We start from the raw sequence: 19,816 nt of genomic DNA, 5'->3' as shown, positions 1-19,816 counted from the left end.
TGGGGGGTGGAGGAGGAGGCGGGTTAATGGGAGGAGGAGGAGGCGATTGGACTGATTCTGCTGTAGGACCAGGACCTTTAGGTGAAGGGAAAAAACCCAATTCCAGTTGGGACAATGATAACAGAACTGGATCCAATTGGAATGAAACAACCAGGTCACAGACCAGTGGTTGGGGGAATGGTACCAATGGCAAGCCTGGCCCAAATGCAGGCTGGGGAGAGCCATCAAAATCGAATGCACCACAAAACTGGGGTAATAAACCTCATGATAATAATGCTAGCTCCTGGGGAGGAGCTACAACTGTTAAACAGTCTGGTTCAGGTTGGGCTGGAGGACCTTTGTCTGCAAAGCAGAAAGACAGTGAATCCACCGGCTGGGAAGAGCCATCCCCACCATCTATTCGCCGCAAAATGGAAATTGATGATGGTACCTCAGCTTGGGGAGATCCAAGCAATTATGTGAAGAAGACTGTAAACCTGTGGGATAGAAACAATCCTGTGATTCATAGCAGTAACAATAATGTGGCTGAACAACCACCACCTCAGCCTCATCAATCAAGTGCCGTGCAAAACAGATCTCCTCTACTTGGTTCAGGTAAGAATTGCGAAACTTTTAATTTTTATACAGTGGTCTTCTTGAGTGAGCTGTAAGGTGAAAATTGAGACTTCAAATGGCTTATGAATGAATCGTGATTGTGGTACCAGAAGTAGAAAATTAATTCTACAAATTCATGGGCCCTGCACTCGATATCACCCCATTCCTTTGAGCTATCTGCCAGTAGTTTTTAAAAAAAAAGTTCACTTTACATTTTATTCCTGTCTAAATTTAAGTGCTCCGAGACACGATCTCCCAAACAACATAGCGTTGTTTCTGATCAAGTACACACAGTTAATAAAATACATATTCCTTCAGGATAAATAAACACCGCTTTTACATTTTTGTGAGTACCCTCTTGCATAGTTGCTCTTTGAAAACCAATTTATTGTCTTTGACAAAAATTCTCTCTGAGGTAGCACAACAATTAAGTATCTTGGGCAGTTCTACATCTTTCATCATATCAGGAAGATACACTAGATGTATCTTGCATCAATTGAATGCTTGCTCGATAGTTCTATGTATGATACAGTATACGCTATCACTGTTTGATAGATTGACAGCCACAATTTAAACATTTGCTAAACATAACTGAGTAGTGCACATTATTATTGAACACTGTACAGTTTTAGGTTTATATACATAGTGGAGATTATAGTGTAGGAGACAGATTGCACACGAGTACACCTTCTGTTGTCGGTAATTGTTCCAATTGAACATTGTTAATTTTTTTTGAGGATGCTAGATCAGAACAAGATATTGATCCCAAAAGGCCTTGTTTATTGAACCTTTGTTTATTTAATAATTAATATAATATAATTCTTGCATTTGATATCGCACCTCATCACGTTGCCGAGATGTCTCGAAGCACTTCACAGGATATATTGCAAAGTGGATTGACTGTATATTTTGTGGGTGAAATAATTTAATCAAATGAAATTTCGGTGACCAAATGCAATAATGTTAATTAGTCATTTTGGGGTTTAATTGCAGGTGCTTACTGTCTGATTAACAGCGGCTTGTTTAATGTTAACAATTTGCATATTATTAGTGTTCTCAGTTACTGCTGAACATTCAGCTTTCTTGATTTGTGTACACTTGCACAGATCTGCTGGTTTTCAACATAATTACCAATTCTAATGAATAGCATTGTTGATGAAGGCAGAATATGTGGCATCATCTGTTGCACAGTTTATAGTTTTGATTGCCCTTTTTCCCTTTTTAAAACAAATTTCTACCAGTCATTGTGAATTGTCACTCCGATATTTTATCTACGTTTACAGCAATTATGCAAAATAGCAGTATCAGACATTAATAAAAGCCATATGGGGGGGAGAAGCTAAAGTATTAATCGAAATTGGGAAATACTATTAAGATTTATGAAGCTTTGCTACAATACAAACATTCTGCTTATAGCATTTCCTGTAGGTAGCGCACTGAAATCTAAATCTGATAAAACATTTTAAAGATCAACAAAAATGATTATGCAGAAGTATCGGTCGTACAAAGCCCCAACAAATCTTTTGCTGTGGATTGTCTTTCCTTGGTGTCAAATCACAGATCACTAGTCATCAAAACTAACCATGTATAAGCAGCAATCACAAAATTGTTTGCAAAATTTAGGTTGCTGGTAGGCAGTCATTACAAAAGGTTGAGTCCCTTTCGTAAATTACAAATGTTATATAAAAGTCTGCAACTTATAACTTGGAAAAAACAGTAAGAATTTTCTCCCAAAATATTCTGGATTTGGTTGAGAGCACAATATTTGCCAGGATACTAGAAAACTCCCTGCTTCCTATACTGTGTTAATACAGGATTTTTGATGGTGAATCCACACGTTTTGCAGCAATCACTGCCAACTGTGTGGCGTAAACGGGGTCTGAGCCATCAAGAATCACACTGGAAATTCGCTCCGAGCACCATCTGGGGGAGGTGACCTCAGGACCAATCCAATTCGCGCCCACGCAGTTCGAACACACTGAGCTCACTCCCCCACGTTCTGCTTAAAGGCTCACTGGACAACCTAGCAACTTTGAATGGATAGATACTAAAGCCGTTACTGCCCAGTAAGCTCCTTAGTTTACCAACATGCACGATTCACAGATTCAGTACATTAGCAGTAGGCAAGCCCCTTCCAAAACTAAATTTGCATGTTAAATAACCCAAAGAGGACATGGCATCTCCCCACCTCATGTCCTTTGAGTAGTGTCACTGAATAAACAAAAGGATCTTTGAGTTAGCTGCAGTCAGGCAAAGTGTATCACGCAGTTCCTTTGGGTAAGCTCGATAAGAAAGCTTGAAACTTTTAAATTCTTTGCTTTTGAAACTGTTGTTACGCGCTTTGCACGTACTGTATTTCACGCTTTAAGATTTTCTGGTTGAGTCGACCATGATTAAGTCTAAATACAGGCTAAATGGGAGTGATCTTTTTATCTGGCTGCGTGCCAAATTAGTAATCTGCTGTGTGTAGCACGTGACATTGCTCTTTGTATTCTTTGTATCTGTAGCAGGGCAGTGCATTAACTAATAAGAAAGCTACGAGCAGTCCTTGCAAAGTCACCTCCATGGAAACCAGGATAAGTGCTAAAACACTGGAGCAGTTTCTAGTCAAGGATGAGAATATGGTGAAGTCCAAGGACTTTGTTTTTGGAAAAATAAATGAACACGGGAGTAGCAGCGAGCATGAAAACAAAATAGCAAAGATAAATATGTGCTTTGGAAGACAATAAATCTTCGGTAAAAGGCATAGTGTAAAAGAAAATACAGATCCCGTGAGGCTGACTGCTATTCTTAAAATAACGCAGACCAAACACCGAGAAGAAATATACTGCAAGAGAAAAATAAACAAATGTTCAGAGGTTCGCTGCCCTCTGGTGGGTAGTTGATGCATTTTACAATGCTGTGCTGTTGGCATTAAAGGGTCTCTAATAAAAGCCAAGTTTTAATACTATTATTTGCTCATTTAGGCCTGTCAGTGGGTTACTGGGTTGTATGTTACCTCCAACTGTTTTTTCAATGTTACATTTGTTTTCAGAGAAACTATGAATGAAAGTTAACCAGCGCCTTGGGACGTCATCCCAACGTGAAAGGCGCGATACAAAATGTAATTTTGTTGTTGTTGAAACTCCTCTCTAATGATTATTGGATCCACGGCTGCACTCCTGCATTTTGCAAAAGTAGTTTTCCAACTGGTATTTGTCCCAATCGGTGAAGTGCAAGCTGTGGTTAAATAGAAATTTACATTTGCCATAAGATTTATAGTTAAATTTAGGTGCAGATTTTAGCGACAACCATTGCTAGATTTCTTTTAGTGAAAGACACAACACTGCTAAGGTTGCATAATGAAAATTAAAACTATTAAATAATATGATAATCTGCCAGGCTTACTTGTTGTGTACAGAGTCACATTAATGTCAGTCACATTGAGGGAATTATATCTGCTGGGAATGGATTTGAGAGTACCTCCCCTCAAACACATTTTTACATCTCTGAACAAGATTATCTTTAATCCTCAACACTTTTTTAAAAAAAACACACAGACACACTTAATATTCTTGTTCATTCTTAAGAAATTTGTGCTTTTAAATGACTTGCTGAGGATGTTGTGCCGTGAAGCCAAAATCACAATTCTTCAAACGGTGTTTACACGGACACACAATCTGATTCATCGAAACAAACAGTGAATGGGTGTGATGGGAAGCCTGGGTAGTTCTGTATTCATAAAATTAGTGTTTTACCGTTTTTACAGGTTGGGGAGAAACGCTTAGCGTTCCTGCTAAAGCTGAGACTTCTTGGGGAGAACCACCCTCTCCAGCTACCACGGTTGACAATGGGACTTCAGCATGGGGCAAACCTCCCAACAACAATTCAACTTGGGGAGATCATTCTGCGGAGTCGACAGGGAACTTTGGAAGAGGGAATGTACCAACTGCTGTCCCACCAATGTGCAAACCAGGTAATAAAACTTTTGTACTCAGACCATGATGACATTTTATAATTACTTGCATGCTGGTCCTGCTTTGATATCTTAGCACGAAAGATTATATGGTAGTCAATAGTGTCTTGATGATGCAGCTAGGTGAGGTCTTATCGTATTGAAAGATGAACTCATAGTAGTTTGTGCTTTGACTTCGAAGGTTACACTATAGGAAAATCTTTTATCTGTTTCCCTTCTCTCACAAGGCATGTTCTGACTGTCTGAAAACAGTTTTAATTTTTGTATGAATTTGTTGCAAACTGAGTCAAAAATCAGTACAGGTTAAAATATGTGAAATTAATAGTTTAAAATAACTAAATTGCGATTGTGTCTCAGTGGGAATAGCACAAATGAGCAGAATCCTTCAGTATTGAGTGCTATAACCATGAAAAGCTTTAAAAAAAATCATGAAATGTTTAAGCACAAATATGTTGCAAATGACAAAATAACATTGACTTTACCAGCTCTGTGTCTATAATCTGAGTTAACTGTTTTGTCCTTCAGCCTCCAAATCTATGCAAGAAGGTTGGGTCAGCAGTGGAGATGAAATGGGCCTGAGCAGCAATCATCACCCAAGCTGGGAGGAAGACGAGGGGGAGATGGGGATGTGGAATAACACAGCTCCTCAGGAGAGTAATTCTTCCTGTAATTCCTCAGGCTGGGGCAGTGCTAACAAGAAAGTACATCAAAAGGTAATAAACAATGGGTCTTCTGAAGAATTGCAAACATTTGGGCCAGTGGGAGGAAAAAAGGGTCTTGTTCACTTTGATTTAATCTGGAAAATCAGGTCAGGAGTCACCTAGATTTTAGATGGAATCTGCACACTTTCTTGACATTTGTCAGGCTGGCACTTGTATTTTGTAGTTTGGCTCCAGTCTATTTGAAAGAAAATATGTTCCTCCTACCTTCTGCAACTCAACTTAGTTAAAACTCAACTGCAGTTAAAAGAAATTAGAATCATTCAACTGACAAATTGCATTGTTCAAATAAAATCAATTCAATTAGTTATAGACTGGATGTGGTGATTCAGTGCTGATGTCCAATATCAACAGCTTTGAGAGGAAACTCCCCTCTCTTCCCTTAACACTGAGGGTTCCAATTATTTGAAGCACGTCATCTAAAAACTATCTTTACATATTTTGAGAATTGTTGTGATCGAATGGCAAACTGATGTGTCACGGTCACCCCTTTGATTTTTTTTCTGTATTTAACATTTTTGATACTTATGGCGCCATCAGGTCTGAACTCTAACGCAACAATTTGGCTGGTAATTTACCATTCCAATACGCAAATGAACGATTGGGAGTGTACTTGCCCCTAATGTGCAACTGAAGGGGGCAACTGATTGGACCATAAAAAAGACAGCAATTACATCAAGTAATTCAGGGAGGGTCTCAAACTCATAAAAGAACGAGCGCCATGTGCTCGTGGACACTATTTTTCTACCTGCTGACAATAAAGGTACCTGCTCTGACTATTGATGAGTAGTAGTCAGAGGTTGGTTCTTCGTGCACTTTACATTAACTCCATTACAAGTGGCTGCTAGTGTATATAGTTTTAAGTGTGATCAATGTTTATCTCATAGTTGTGTTTGTTAATATTTATTGTGTCATTTAAGATTTAATGCCGAGGATTGTGGATTTCATTGAAGCTACAATAAAATTCTGTTGAGCTAACTTAACTCGAGCTTTCTGTATAAATCAAAGGAGGGAATACACAAACAGGTTCAGTCTGTGTCACAAATGTGTAAAATAAACCTCTGATTGACTGAAGCCTCCCAATTTGCTTTAATCTAAATAGCAATTGCCAGTGGTCGTTGTGGTGGATGAACTCATTAGTCAAATTACAGCTAGTTATAGGGACTTGCATTCATTAGTGAGGATTGAACACAGAGGCCACCCAGTACGCTGAGGGAGAGCGATATTGTGGATTTACATATAAGGCTGATAGAATTGTCTCAGATGTAAATTAATCTATACATTTTAATTACCTTGTTGTAAGCCCAACGCAATTGAAAATGTTATAAACTATTTTCTTTAAAAACAATCTCTGCTGAATTGCTACACAGCATTATTTCAAAGCTTTTTCATGGGTGTCAATTTGTTATTGGCATATGAATCATTTGTGGATTTCAAGCAACATTTTTTATTGACTTCATCAACCGTTGTCAAAATGAATCTAAATTTTAAAAAAATTTTCTTTGTGTTTAGGTTATGAAAATGTCCAATAAGCAAGAAGAGACTTGGCTCATGAACCGGCTGATAAAACAACTGACTGATATGGGCTTCCCTGTAAGTTTTGGTTTTAAATGAATAGCTTCCATTAACAGTATACAACTTGAAAGTATTGAATTCCTATTCTGATTTTGTTAGTCTTTATAGAGGGAAATCTACTGAGACAAAAGTCTTATTGTTCCCACTACAGTGTCAGCGTTAGTATAGAACCAATAGGTTGTTCTGAAGTATAATCTTTAATATTGTTGAGGTTATTGAGTTTCATAGAAGTGGAAGTATTTCGCTTTACTTGACTAATGTTGTCAGACAGGGGGGGGTTCTGTGGAGTCTTCAACTGATTCAGTACTAAAGTAATTACATTTCCAGATGATGAGAGCCAACACTGACTTGAATGACCTGGAATTTTTCAGTGGAGGAAGTGAGTTAGTTAGCCCCAGAATCCAGGTGTTCACCTTCACTTTAGCAAAGGTCTGTGGTAGATACAAGTATAAGCGGATTTAAAAAAAACCGAACAATACGTTCAGATATGTTAGTGAAAGTAACACAATACCAAAGTACCAAGATTCCTCTGTATAACTGTTTTCAGGTAATTTTCAGTTAATACTTTTTTTAAAAAATACATTGTTATTTGCAAACCTTTCTGCTGTGAATTTTTTTTCTTCTCTTATTTAACATGATTTCTGTAAATACCTGAATGTGCCATTGAATTTACAGAGAGAACCAGCAGAAGAGGCCCTGAAAAGTAACAGCCTGAATCTTGATCAGGCTATGGGTAAGTCTGAAAAGAATTATGTTTTATTAACTACAGTGTAGTTTATTGAAAATATTTGATCTTGAAGAAGCAGTTTCACCAACAATCCATGTTCAAATAAAAACATAATTTTGAGGGCATTATTAAGTCTTGACTATGTGAGGAAGCTGAATTAATGTGCATAAAATTAAGTAACATGATTCCGGAGGCATCCTGGTTTAACAACAAAATCTGCTGCTATTAATTACACTCTCTCATACTATCAGTCTTTATTGTTGAAGCATTTGTCATCTCTTATTTTTAATCTTGTTTTTGGTCAGTCAGATGTCTGACACAGAAGGAAACACTTAAATTGCTTTAAGGTATCCAAATCAGACTGAGAGACAGTTAGGCAAGTGGCCTATGCACAGAGTTTTCCTTATGTCTGGAATAGTGTGAGCACTCTCCCCAGTTAACCTGGCAGTAATTAGGAACTCACTATGTGGTAAACCATGGATACAAACACTGACTGTGGTGTGTATTTGTTCACCAGCAGGCTTCAGTGCTGCTTTTGAGTTTTCTTTGGTTTCATGTGAACAGTTTCATCTTGAAATGTTTGTGTATTTCAATCTATACTGCTGGTGTTTTTTTGTAGAGTACTGCCTTCTGTTGTGTTTGTGTGTGTTCTGTTTCTTTTCCTACTGTCACAGACCCTGTCTCCTCTAGATGAAGTTAATGTCTTGTCTTTTCTGTTTTCTCCTTTTTTTTTGTTTTTATGTTAAGACCGATTTTCCCCTTTTCCAGGTGCTCTGTTGGAAAAAAAAGGGGAGATGGACAAACGTGGAATGGGAATGTCTGATTACAATGGAATGATTTCTAAGCCGCTCGGCTGCCGACCACCTCCTGTCTCCAAAGAGTCTTCCATGGACCGCCCCACCTTTTTTGACAAGGTTTGTTAACTACCAAGTGAAAAAGACAAAGCAAGAAAATAACAGTTGTATCTTACATTCTTGAGGCCTTGTCTAGCCATTGTGGCCACACACCGCAACAATTTTCTTCTTAGGATATGACCACCAGACCTGCTCCTCTACTAGTCAGTGCCTTATCACCTTCTTTTAACTTTTATTCTCTCCTCTGTTGGTATAACCCCAACATTTTAGGCCTATTGGCAAAGCCAAGTGTGCACTGCGCTGATTGATATGTTCAGTGACCTTGCAACCAAAACTCCTGGATTTCTTTCCTGATCAGTATGGTGTTCCGATCCTGTCTCTCTTGGATGGATGTGCACTGACTTTCATGCTGACGTGGCCTGCCAGTCACGTGTGATTAACAAGGCTTGCGCCTACATCTTTTTCCCTGCAAAAAAAGCAGTGTCGCCTGGATTGAGAAGTTGTTTCCTTCGGAAGGCAGATTACCTTTTGTCGTCTTAATAGTATTAGGGATCAGGCAGACAAAGTGGTTTAAAACAGATCTTTATTTGGCAATCACAGAAATAGGTGCAACAAATAAATATAAAACACAAACTGTATATAGTAGTTTCTGACTTCACTTTAACCAGTCTGACTATTTCCATTCCCTTTTGCAGATTTAACAGCCCTTTTGTTCCGAGTCGGAGTTTCAGCCTCTTTTTTTGGCAGATTTCGCTGTATACTAAATTGTACCGAGCGCAAGCCCTTACTTGTAGTCAGTGAGAACTATTTGGCAATCCAGCCAAAACCAACAGCTTCATTTATTTTAAACTAATAATTCTGATTATGACCAAGTCATTGTCAGTATTTAAATATTAAAGTACCTCTTGGAGCCAGGAGTGATAAGCAAGTGAGACGATCAATGGAATTCGCAATCAATTTAATCAGGACTAGTTTAAGAATAATAAGAAATACTTGTAGCTGCAACCTCTTCCCACAAAGATGATAATACAAACAGGAATTGTGAGAGGTTGTTATAACGTTTGACACACATTCCCTAATATTTGGTTCCCTTCTCCCATATATTTTAGATTTCTTTGAACTGTCTGAGTTGTGATTTGTGATTTTTTTTGCCATAGTTTTCCAAAAGATCCATATCTGACCATGTTCATAGAGGCTCAGCCCCAAATTTTAATATGATCTGCTAAAGTTGTAACTACACGTTTAACTTTGAAATCTTATTACACATTTCGGCACGCTTGCTTTCAGAAACCAAAAGGTCAAATGAAAGTTAAGTTTCTTTTAAGAACTGCAGTCAATTTATGCAGATGTATTCAGAACACTTCCTTCTTGTATCCTGCAGTTAAATTTGGTTTGCAACTTAAACGCATTTCTAACTTTGTATCCAAAAATAACTTCAGTTGTTTACAACTTTCTTCTGCCGCTGTTACTGTGAAGCAATAATGCTCTGCTGTAGTTATAAAAATGTATGATCTTTTACGCCGTGTAGTACTTGTAAAACGGTGCATAACCTCCTGTGTCAGGAGGACACAAGTTACCAGTGGGAAAAAATTAAGAGTATCACTGATTTTTTTTGAGACAATTGCAGATTTATCGTGCTATATTGAGTACTATTTGCCAGGATTTAAAGGTGTCACCACATTTCTATATAGGTTCAGTTAGTCCGAATGTTTGATATTTGAGATCACAGTATTTAGACTTGAGAAAAAGCTCCGTATTCATCAAAACTGCAATAACCGTATTAAGTGGTATGTTTGCTGAGGAGTTCAATGAGTTGTATATTAGATTTAAATTTAGGACCATTCTGTATTTTCATGGTGCTCAGCTTGTAGTGAGATTGATATTCTTTACATGACCTGCTGTGAACCGGTTTGTGTCAAATAAGCGGTAGAGCTTACGTGACTTATGTTCAGTGGAATCTGAAGCAAGCCAAAATCTTTGGAATATTATTAGAAGCAGTTTGTCATTGTGAAGTGCACTGTGTTTGGGCAGACTTTTAAACCTTCTGTCAGTAATAAGCTATTTCAGGATAAAACGCCATTTTGAGTAACTTGTGCTTGTCTGCTTTTGGTGTGTTTTCTTATTCTCTGAATTGAATTGCTTTGATTAAATACGATGCATTTTCCTTGATTGTAATTTCATGGCAGTGGTCAAGGATCTGCTTCAGCTACTTTGATTGTGACATTTGTGTACATGTCGGCTTCATATGCAATAGAAACAAAACTTTTGGCACTTCAAATTCATGCTTTATGCTTTTGATAGTTGTAAAACCTAATCCAATGTTTTATGAATTCTTGACTGAAGTACTTTTATCTGGTCGTTCCTGTATTTTCTGCTTTATTTGATGATCCCATTTTATATAGTATATTTGTGTTCAGTGCATTGAGCATATAAACATTTACTCAATAATAATAATCCTTGCATTTGATATAGCGCTTTTCACGTCTTCCAGACGTCTCAAAGCGCTTCACAGAATATACTGTAAAGTGAATTGACTATATATTTGTGGGCGAATGCGGCAGCCAATTGCGCACAGCAATGTCCCACAAACAATCGTGGATTGAAAATGACCAATTTATTATTGTTTTTGGAGGGATTATTATTAGGCTCTGTGTGGAGTAAGGAAACTTGCCCAAGGTTTCGCCCTCTGCCTGGAATTGAACTCAGGTCTCTCACTTGTAAAACGAGTGCTCTAACCACTGAGCTACAGGACTCCACAATGACTCGTTCTCTGTGCCATCAAACAAGTCACCCCTAAATCAGCAAAACCAAACTGCAGAGATGACAGTTCAGATCCCCCATCTAAGCCTCTGAGTGGAAGAATATGTGAATATTGGACCGTAGGAAAGCATTGAAGGAGAAAAAGTTATTCAGCTCATGAGGGCCAATCCCCATTAATGAACTGCAGCATCTTTCCTACGCTTATCAAGTTCAAAATTGTCTCATTACCTCCGGGTCTGATAAGTTGATGTTTTACAGTGTTTTCAGCTTTTATATTTCACAACGCCATAGCTGAGAAACTGGTCCAAGTTCTCCTATTTGATCTTCTGTTTAAGTGTGACTTTTAAGATCTATACCAATTGTCAGCAAAATCAGAGCTGGGTGAAGCAATCCGTACTGACTCTGAAAAGATTACATTTGAGGATGTGTCTCTTTTGGTTTGGAATTCACAGATACATTGTGAAGTTGAAAATCAGAAATGTGCTAACAGAGCTGCATTTGCCTGCAGCTTGTCGGGTTTAATCTTTTCTTTTTACGTTTAGCTTTAGTACGCAGATTGTTAAATCCATGCACCTTAACCTTTTTTCCTCTTTCTCTCTTCTCTTTTTCATCCACCTCTTCATTTCCCCCCCCAAAAAAAAACATATACATTATCTATATAATCCTTTTACATTCTTGCCTTGTCCTCCATCCTGGTTCCTCGGTAACGGTGCTGTGCTATGCTTGCACTGCATAGCTTACCCTATCTTTCTCCAATCAGGATGGCGGCCTAGTGGAAGAGTCCCCTACTTCACCATTTTTGCCTTCACCAAGCCTGAAGCTCCCCCTTTCAAACAGTGCACACTCTAATCAGGCCCTTGGTGTCATTGCCTCGGGGCTGGGCATGCAAAACTTGAATTCTTCTAGACAGGTAAGGCTGCCCATTGATGTGTGCTCACATTTTTCAGTATTAAATCTGCATGCTACTTAAAGGTTCTGATTTGAAACTGCCAATCTGTTAATGCCCAGCACTGCACTTAATGAACTCAAGCCTCTTTCCTACTCTTATCAAGTTCAAAATGTTTTTTAAGTACAGCGTTTTCTCCAGCAAATCGGACAGAATTGCTTTTTTTAAAAAAAAAGTAGAATGAGCCTGGTTTGCGTTGTGTCATCTGGAAGTGATTACCACCTTGAGGTCATTTCGGAGTGACATTATTTCGCACCACTGCAATGTAAATGCAACCGTTGCAAATCAATTCAGCCTCGGCTCAGAAAGGATACCTTTTGAAAACCAATTCGAGAACATTTTTATGTACCATTTTTATAATGTTCTCAAAGAGCTATTCACGTGACTAGACTGGCTTTATAGATATAAATTTAATTTGCTTTTCTGAATTTATTTCCTTTTTGCACACTTTGATTTCTCCTTCCTGGCATCAAACACCAATCCAGAGGGAGACCAATAGCTGCTTTTTCCCCAGATCTCTGCCAGTGGCACTAATTTATTTTCTGACATTCTGACTCTCCACATTGTGAGGAAATGACTGTCCTTTATCTAGCATCTGACAGGCAACATTGGGATCATTCCTTGGGAAATTGAGGGCATAAACCCATATCCTAGGGCTTTGCAGTGATAAAATCTGTTGAGGTTAACATTTCTAGTTTTCAATATTATTTCTACTCTGTTAAATGTTCTAGTGGATGGAGTATTTATCTGGTGTAATTTTAATCAATTTGAAGGTGTGTTATTATTTGGTGGAGAAGATGCTGTAATTTTATTTTTAAAAAAAAAGGATTTCTAGAGGATGTTATTTTGATCCTGTTAATTTTGTGTGAAACTGGGGGGTTCAGCAGTTACTCTGTACCAGCACAAGATGTGTAGTGCAATGTACAGAACTGGGAATGGTTCAAGTTGGAAACAAACCACTTGGAAGGGATAATCTTGCATTGCTTTGAATTTGACGCAATTGCAGGATATCTATAACCAATACATGGAGCAATAGCCTTCAGTATTTTCGATTAACTACTAATTCTGTCTCAGTATGTCAGGGTTGTTACGAAACTCTGTCGGAATTTGAAGCACTCACACATAGACAGTAAGTGAAGACACATAATCGCCTACCTCTCTAATGTGCCTTAATGCTCCCCAGGTTCCCTATGTGAAATGCACTATTTAAGTGGAAGTCGTTTAGATTGGTCTGCTCATATCAGAAAGTCACTTGATGTAGTATAATGAAGGCATGAAAACCCCATGACAATGTCGGACTTTGTATCTCTTCCCAACCACTTTCTTCAATAACATGAGCAATCTGAGTTTAAAGCAAATGTTGAAAATTAATTTCAATGTTATTTATTTTAATGGAGACTTTCATATGTACCAATAATTCCCTTTGTGGTAATCTGGTGAATAAGTTTTCCCTTTTAATATTCATTTACAGAGTGGCAATCTAGGTATGTTTGGCAATAGTGGAGCAGCACAAGCCAGGACCATGCAGCAGCAGCCACCAGTGCAACCTCTTAACTCATCCCAGCCTAGTCTTCGTGCTCAAGTGCCTCAGTTTCTATCCCCTCAGGTAAGTAAACAACACATAAATTGGTCTGAAGACACTTCCAAAAAATAAACGGAGATTCCCTGTTAATAATCATTGCATTTAATATAGTGCCTATAAAGCCGAACCATCTTTTAGTCACATCAAGGCTTGATTATGGAAATTCCCTCCTCATCGGCCTTCCCAACTCTTCCCTTCACAAGCTGCAGATCATCCAAAACTCTGCAGCTCGTGTACTCTCGCGCACCAGGCTCCGTGACCCTATCACTCCCTCCCTCGCCCGACTCCACTGGCTCCCCATACCCCAGAGGATCGAATTCAAGATCCTCATCCTCACTTTCAAGACCATCCATGGCCTTGCCCCCTCCTACCTCTCTGACCTGCTGACTCCCTGCCAACCTGCTCGCTGTTCAGTGGGCTCCGGCCTGCTCCATGTCTTCCGCCCGACCCACCCTACTATTGGTGGCTGAGCTTTCAGCCTCTCTGCCCCCGCACTCTGGAACTCCATCACACAGTCCCTTCACCTCGCTTCCTCCCTTGCCTCCTTCAAGGCCGGTCTCAAGACCCTCCTCTTTGATCATGCCTTTGGCCTCCCTCCCACCTCTCTGCCTTCCCTCACCCCTACCCCACTCCTCCCCCATGCTCAGGTCCTGACCCCTGACTGTCCAGCGCCTTGGGACGTTCTCCTGACGTGAAAGGCGCTCTATAAATGTAATTTTGTTGTTGTTGTTGCCAGTGACTGTGTAAATGTGGCACCCAATTTGCATACAGCAATATTCCCCCAAACAGCCATGAAGCGAATGACTAACCTGGGGTGTAAAGAGGGCGAGAACGCAGGAGAAACTCCTTTCATTTTCAAATAGTGTCATAGGGTCTTTCACATTCACCTGAGCAGGCAGGCAGGACCTCAGTTTGGTACGGCACTTGCGACAATACAGTTCTTCCCCAGCATTGAACTAGAGCGTCAGTCCAGATTGTGAGCTCACAATCTTGATGTGGAAAGCTTGATGCTCCAGAGGCGAAGATGCTGAGCCAGGCTGACACCTTCTAGTTCAGGAACTATTGGAATTTAGGGAAAAGCAGCAAACAATTTTGGAAATCTGGATTTATATAGTATTTTCTGTTAATTACAGGTTCAAGCACAGCTCTTGCAGTTTGCAGCAAAAAACATGGGTCTCAACCCTGCACTATTAGCCTCGCCAATTAATCCTCAGCATATGACTATGTTAAATCAACTCTATCAGCTGCAGCTGGTAAGTTCACAACTGGAATCTTTCAAAGCAATAGTACTTTACACAATCAAAAGGATCTATATAACCTTTTGAGTACTCCAAAGATGACAATTTATAGCTTTCAATATCTATAGTTTTCATCACAGCTTTACAAAGGTTTTCCTACTTACATCTTAACTTTTAAGTCTAATTACATCCCAATTTCATAGCTTCCGATCCATCATACTGTACTTCCTTGATGAAGAAGACAAAACACAATTGGCCAAAAACAATTGGCCACATTCTTTCACGATTGGTGAAGATTAGCATAAATTCCATGTTCGTATTTTTCTTCTTCCTGTGTTCTTTCCACATTTCCTTCTCTGCCTCCACCTTATATGTAACAGCATAACTGAGTCCTGTTAAAGAAAAAAAAATGCTTATGAATGGTTTAGCTGAAGTATCAAGTCCAGGCTAGGATTCCTCTGCAAACATTGAGAATGAGAATCTTCTATCTATTTTGTCATTATTTGAATTCCTACGAGGTATATTTGTGTTGTTATTAAATGGGAAATTTTTTGGTTTTGAGTCGTTCTTGCTTTTATCTGTCGCTTTGTCTTTTACAGGCCTACCAGCGTTTACTCTTCCAGCAGCAGATGTTACAGGCCCAACGCAATGTTTCCGGAACCATCAGACAACAAGAGCAGCAAGTATGTGAAGTAACACTGGCGGCTGTTTGTGTAGCTCCAGATAGTTTCTCCATCAGTCAGCAACGATGAAAAGATGGTTTTGACATTAACCGTGATTCTCATAACTCTAGCGCTGCCTCTAGGGCATACATGGACCTCTTAAATCAAGGTTGCAAAATTGCACATAGTATTTCACCTGCAGCTTGACAAGAACAATGTCTTCTGGCAGTCGATATGTCACTAATTTAGCCCAGCATCCTGTCTATTTTGTACATTTGTCCCTCCCTGTTTTTGATATGATGAGCAGCAAGTAAACTAAATCTCCCCCCCCCCCCCCCCATCCTACAACTTCCCTTTTCCAGCACCTTGGGATGTCCTCCCGACGTGAAAGGCGCTATACAAATGTAATCTTGTTGTTGTTTTCCATTTGTGGAGCCTTCGTTTTCTGCATATGCTTATTACGCAAAGGAATTAAAAGTGGATTAGTTTATTGTTTCTGCAGCCGTTCTGAATCCTGTGGGTTTCCATTGACAGGTTGCACGTACAATCAACAACATGCAGCAGCAGATCCAGCAGCACCAGCGCCAGCTGACCCAGGCCTTGCTTATGAAGCAGCAGCCACCACATCCACCATTACATCCATCTGCAGGCAAACCAACCATTGATAACCTGAGTCACCACCCGCCCCCCAGCCTTTCCGACCTGCAGACCAAAGAACAACAAATATCACCCAATTCTTTCTCTGGATATCCCCTGGGTAAGTAGATAATACTAATAATAATCCTTGCATTTGATATAGCGGCTTATATCACCTCTTCGAGACGTCTCAAAGTGCTTCATGGACTATACTGTAAAGTGAATTGACTATTAGGTTTTTGTGGGCGAAACGTAGCAGCCAGTTGTGCAGAGCAATGTCCCACACACAGTTGAAGATTGAGTGACCAAGTTATTATTTTTACCCCCGGAAAAGCAATCCGCCAATCAACTAACAACCGGGTTCCTACTTACAGATTAGTGTCTTAGAAGTGTGTGTCCAGGAGAGTGTGTATAGAAGTGTGTATACTAAAAATACAGTACAGGTGTATTGTAAGATTTGCTCTTGTGAAACAGTTCTCGTCACTATATAATTCAACCGAGATCATAGTTTCGGCTGATGCTCCATTGTTGTGCTGGGGAGCATGTTGCAGGCTGCCCTGAGATTTGTCAGCCATTTAGCATCTTTGAAGTTTGCCTATGGTTGTTGTCTTGAGTAAATTAATCAGATGATGGGCCAGACTGTACATGATCTGCGGAAACAACATGTTTAGAAAATATCTTCTCTGGTCTCATACTTTGTTTTCTTTTCATCTAACAGCTGGATTGATCCCAAATATGAATGTAAGTAACATGGAGCTAAGCGGTGGTCTATCAATGAAGGATTCATCTCAGTCCAAATCCCGTCTAAGACAGTGGACCCACCCAAACTCATTAGAAACTTTAAGCAGCAATTCTTCACTACTGGACCAGAACCAGAGCAAGCATGGTAAGAGCCCTGAAGGGCAGAGTCCTAATCAATGTGTAATCTATCTTTAACTTGATTAAAGGACCTTTTCAGTATCATGCTAGTCTTTTCTGATGGATATAACACATGCTCCTTTTGGTATCCGATGCAGTGTTTTATGTCAAGCATTTTTCTCCCACAAAACACACAGTCACTGCACTTTACAGGAAATACTATGAAGCGCTTTGAGACATCTCGAAGATGTGATAAGAGGCTACCTCAAATGCAAGGATTATTATATAACTACTTAAATAATAACATCAAGAAATTGTAGCACTTCTCCTGTGCCAACTCACAAAAAATATGCCCGGAGTCTATACCTAGAAAAGCTTAAACTATGCTGCGTGCTTGGCAAGACTGTATAAACGTGAGTTGTTGATCTTGGAATAGTGATGATTGGTTGACATCACCATCACCAATTGCTCCTGTTTTTTGGAAATTAATTAATTGGAAACCTTTTGAACACTGAATTTTCTTTTCAACTTTCAACAACTGACAATTTTTAGAACATAGAATATTCAAATTGCAATCCTCTTTCGAAACATACCACCAAATTTATAACTTTTTAAAAAAATCTTATTGCTGCACTTCAAAAAAACATGAAAGTTTTTATATCCATTTACCATAACTATATCCATTTACTATTGCAAATCTCCCTTCCTCTGAATGTATGGTTCCATGTGTACCAGCAGATCGCCAGTGTTTTATCAAAGTAGCAATCATTTTATGCGTGAACCAGTAGTACAGTCGATCATGAAATACATCACAGCCTAGACTGTTCTCATTTAATACCCACTTGCTCTTTCCATTCAGGGATGGTTAAATAGTGATAGGAAATGCAACCCTATTTGTTTGTTTTTTGATGCCTTCCCTATCTCTGATAGAATGGCCAATTGTAGCAATCCTACTGTTGTCCCAATTGACATTACCTTACTCAACAAGGACAAAATCATCTGTGAGCTTCTAATTTGGATGGCTTAGTGCTGCAGTACCTTATCCCATCTGGGAGCTCCAATCAACTAGTTGAGTTTAATTTAGATGCTGTTAAGATTAAGGATTAGGTCCATACCAACATTTTTTTNAATGGTCCATGATGTTGTCTTTCTGTCCTACTTGACACACATTCAGGTGCTATCCCTGGAGGTCTCAATATTGGTCCACCAAGCAAGCCCTCCCTTGAGGATCCCTACAGTCCATATGACCTGATAACCAGCAGTGAGTCACCAGCCAGTCCACCGGTAGCAGTCAGTGATAGCTGGACACGTGCCAAATCCCCTGCTGATAAGATCTCAAATGGCTCCAACATTAACTGGCCACCAGGTAAACCCCAGATACTGGCAAAAGAAAATGTATATGTTAAGAATGTTGTATTTTCCTGAGACCTGCTTCTTTACTACACTTTACATTGATGATTGAAATTAAGAGTTGATAGCAATCAATTATGTAAATGCCTTTTGATATACTCTTTACTCTTTTGGGTCCAGTCAATAACAGACGCAGGATAAATAGTCAAAAAAAAGTGGAGTTAAGCAAGTCTTTAGATCCAAGAGGTACAGTAATCCAACAGTAATGCTGTGTTGGCACCAGCTGAAACTGACTTGGGTCTCAAGAATCCAATGCATCACCATGTCCTGAAGCATATGGAAACCAGCCTAGATCTGCCTGCCAATGTGATTCAAAATGGTTAGGTAGCGTTTCACAAACTTTTTTTTAATAAGTTCCAATAAACATGTAAAGTTTCAAGGCAGCATTGTTTGAGTACAACCAACATCTCAACCAAAAGATCTTAATACCAGTCACCAAAATGTTGGATGTATAATGTCAGAAAAGCATATTTAATCTGCTTTGACCCTCAATTTAGGCAATATTGCAATTAGCTTCATTTAAACAAAAAATGTTTTGCTGCATTTTAATAATTATCTTTAAGTGACTGCTGTACTAGTAGACGTCAATCTAACTGCTAATAGTGATTTACTGTTCTGCTGCCTACCTTCCCACTGCTAAAGAGTTTCGTCCTGGGGAGCCATGGAAAGGACTACAGAATATCGACCCTGAGACTGACCCTAATGTTACACCTGGTAGTGTCCCCAGTGGACCTTCCATTAATACTACTATCCGAGATGTGGATCGCTACCTGCTCAGGGACAGGAGTGGAGGTAAGACAGACAGGGTGGTCGTGTGCTGAGCAATCCGCACAAGTTAAAATTGACATAAGGAAACCGACTTTGAGTTCCTGACGAGATCTCTTACAAAACAAATGTTCTCATGTTCAATGAATGAGGAAGTCTATCAAGCACACAACACTGCCTTACAAAAAAAATGACTAGGTTTTGTCTTAAATTTATCTTGGAACGTTAAAATGTTTTACTCTTAACTTTTCAATATACTGTATATCGTCTTGTTTCTTTTCCCTCCCCCCCCCAGCGTAAAACGTGCAAATGATCTCTTGCTCAATGTTGCACATAATATTCTCAACAGTAGGTTCCACTGAAATAGCAACTTTCACACAGGATGATCAACTTTTAAGCACGAAGACCATCTTGAAGTCGTTTACAAAGATGCTCATCTTTTCTCAGTGTGGCCAGTCACCCCCTTTTTCAGTGTGGAATATTTTCAAGAAAGTTTTATTGAATATTTATACCATGAAACGAAATTTAGAAAGCA

At 39.2% G+C, this 19,816-nt stretch overlaps 1 protein-coding gene across 1 annotated transcript in view; it reads left to right on the top strand.

Annotated features, from left to right (window-relative positions):
* tnrc6c1 (trinucleotide repeat containing adaptor 6C1) overlaps positions 1 to 19,816 on the top strand; it is a 197,339-nt gene that overhangs the window by 166,650 nt on the left and 10,873 nt on the right. The window contains exons 9-22 of the mRNA XM_042342374.1: positions 35 to 594; positions 4,343 to 4,549; positions 5,075 to 5,262; positions 6,781 to 6,861; positions 7,519 to 7,576; positions 8,339 to 8,484; positions 11,945 to 12,094; positions 13,602 to 13,736; positions 14,846 to 14,965; positions 15,550 to 15,633; positions 16,147 to 16,369; positions 16,967 to 17,134; positions 18,281 to 18,472; positions 19,159 to 19,308. Coding sequence (XP_042198308.1) covers positions 35 to 594; positions 4,343 to 4,549; positions 5,075 to 5,262; positions 6,781 to 6,861; positions 7,519 to 7,576; positions 8,339 to 8,484; positions 11,945 to 12,094; positions 13,602 to 13,736; positions 14,846 to 14,965; positions 15,550 to 15,633; positions 16,147 to 16,369; positions 16,967 to 17,134; positions 18,281 to 18,472; positions 19,159 to 19,308 — 2,462 coding nt within the window. The remainder of the gene's footprint in view (positions 1 to 34; positions 595 to 4,342; positions 4,550 to 5,074; positions 5,263 to 6,780; positions 6,862 to 7,518; positions 7,577 to 8,338; positions 8,485 to 11,944; positions 12,095 to 13,601; positions 13,737 to 14,845; positions 14,966 to 15,549; positions 15,634 to 16,146; positions 16,370 to 16,966; positions 17,135 to 18,280; positions 18,473 to 19,158; positions 19,309 to 19,816) is intronic.

This window comes from Callorhinchus milii, unplaced genomic scaffold, assembly GCF_018977255.1.
Source record: "Callorhinchus milii isolate IMCB2004 unplaced genomic scaffold, IMCB_Cmil_1.0 Scaffold20, whole genome shotgun sequence".
NCBI classification, from domain to species: domain Eukaryota; kingdom Metazoa; phylum Chordata; class Chondrichthyes; order Chimaeriformes; family Callorhinchidae; genus Callorhinchus; species Callorhinchus milii.
Note: the sequence above shows the minus strand (reverse complement) of the source record. Positions and strands in the feature narration are given on the sequence as shown.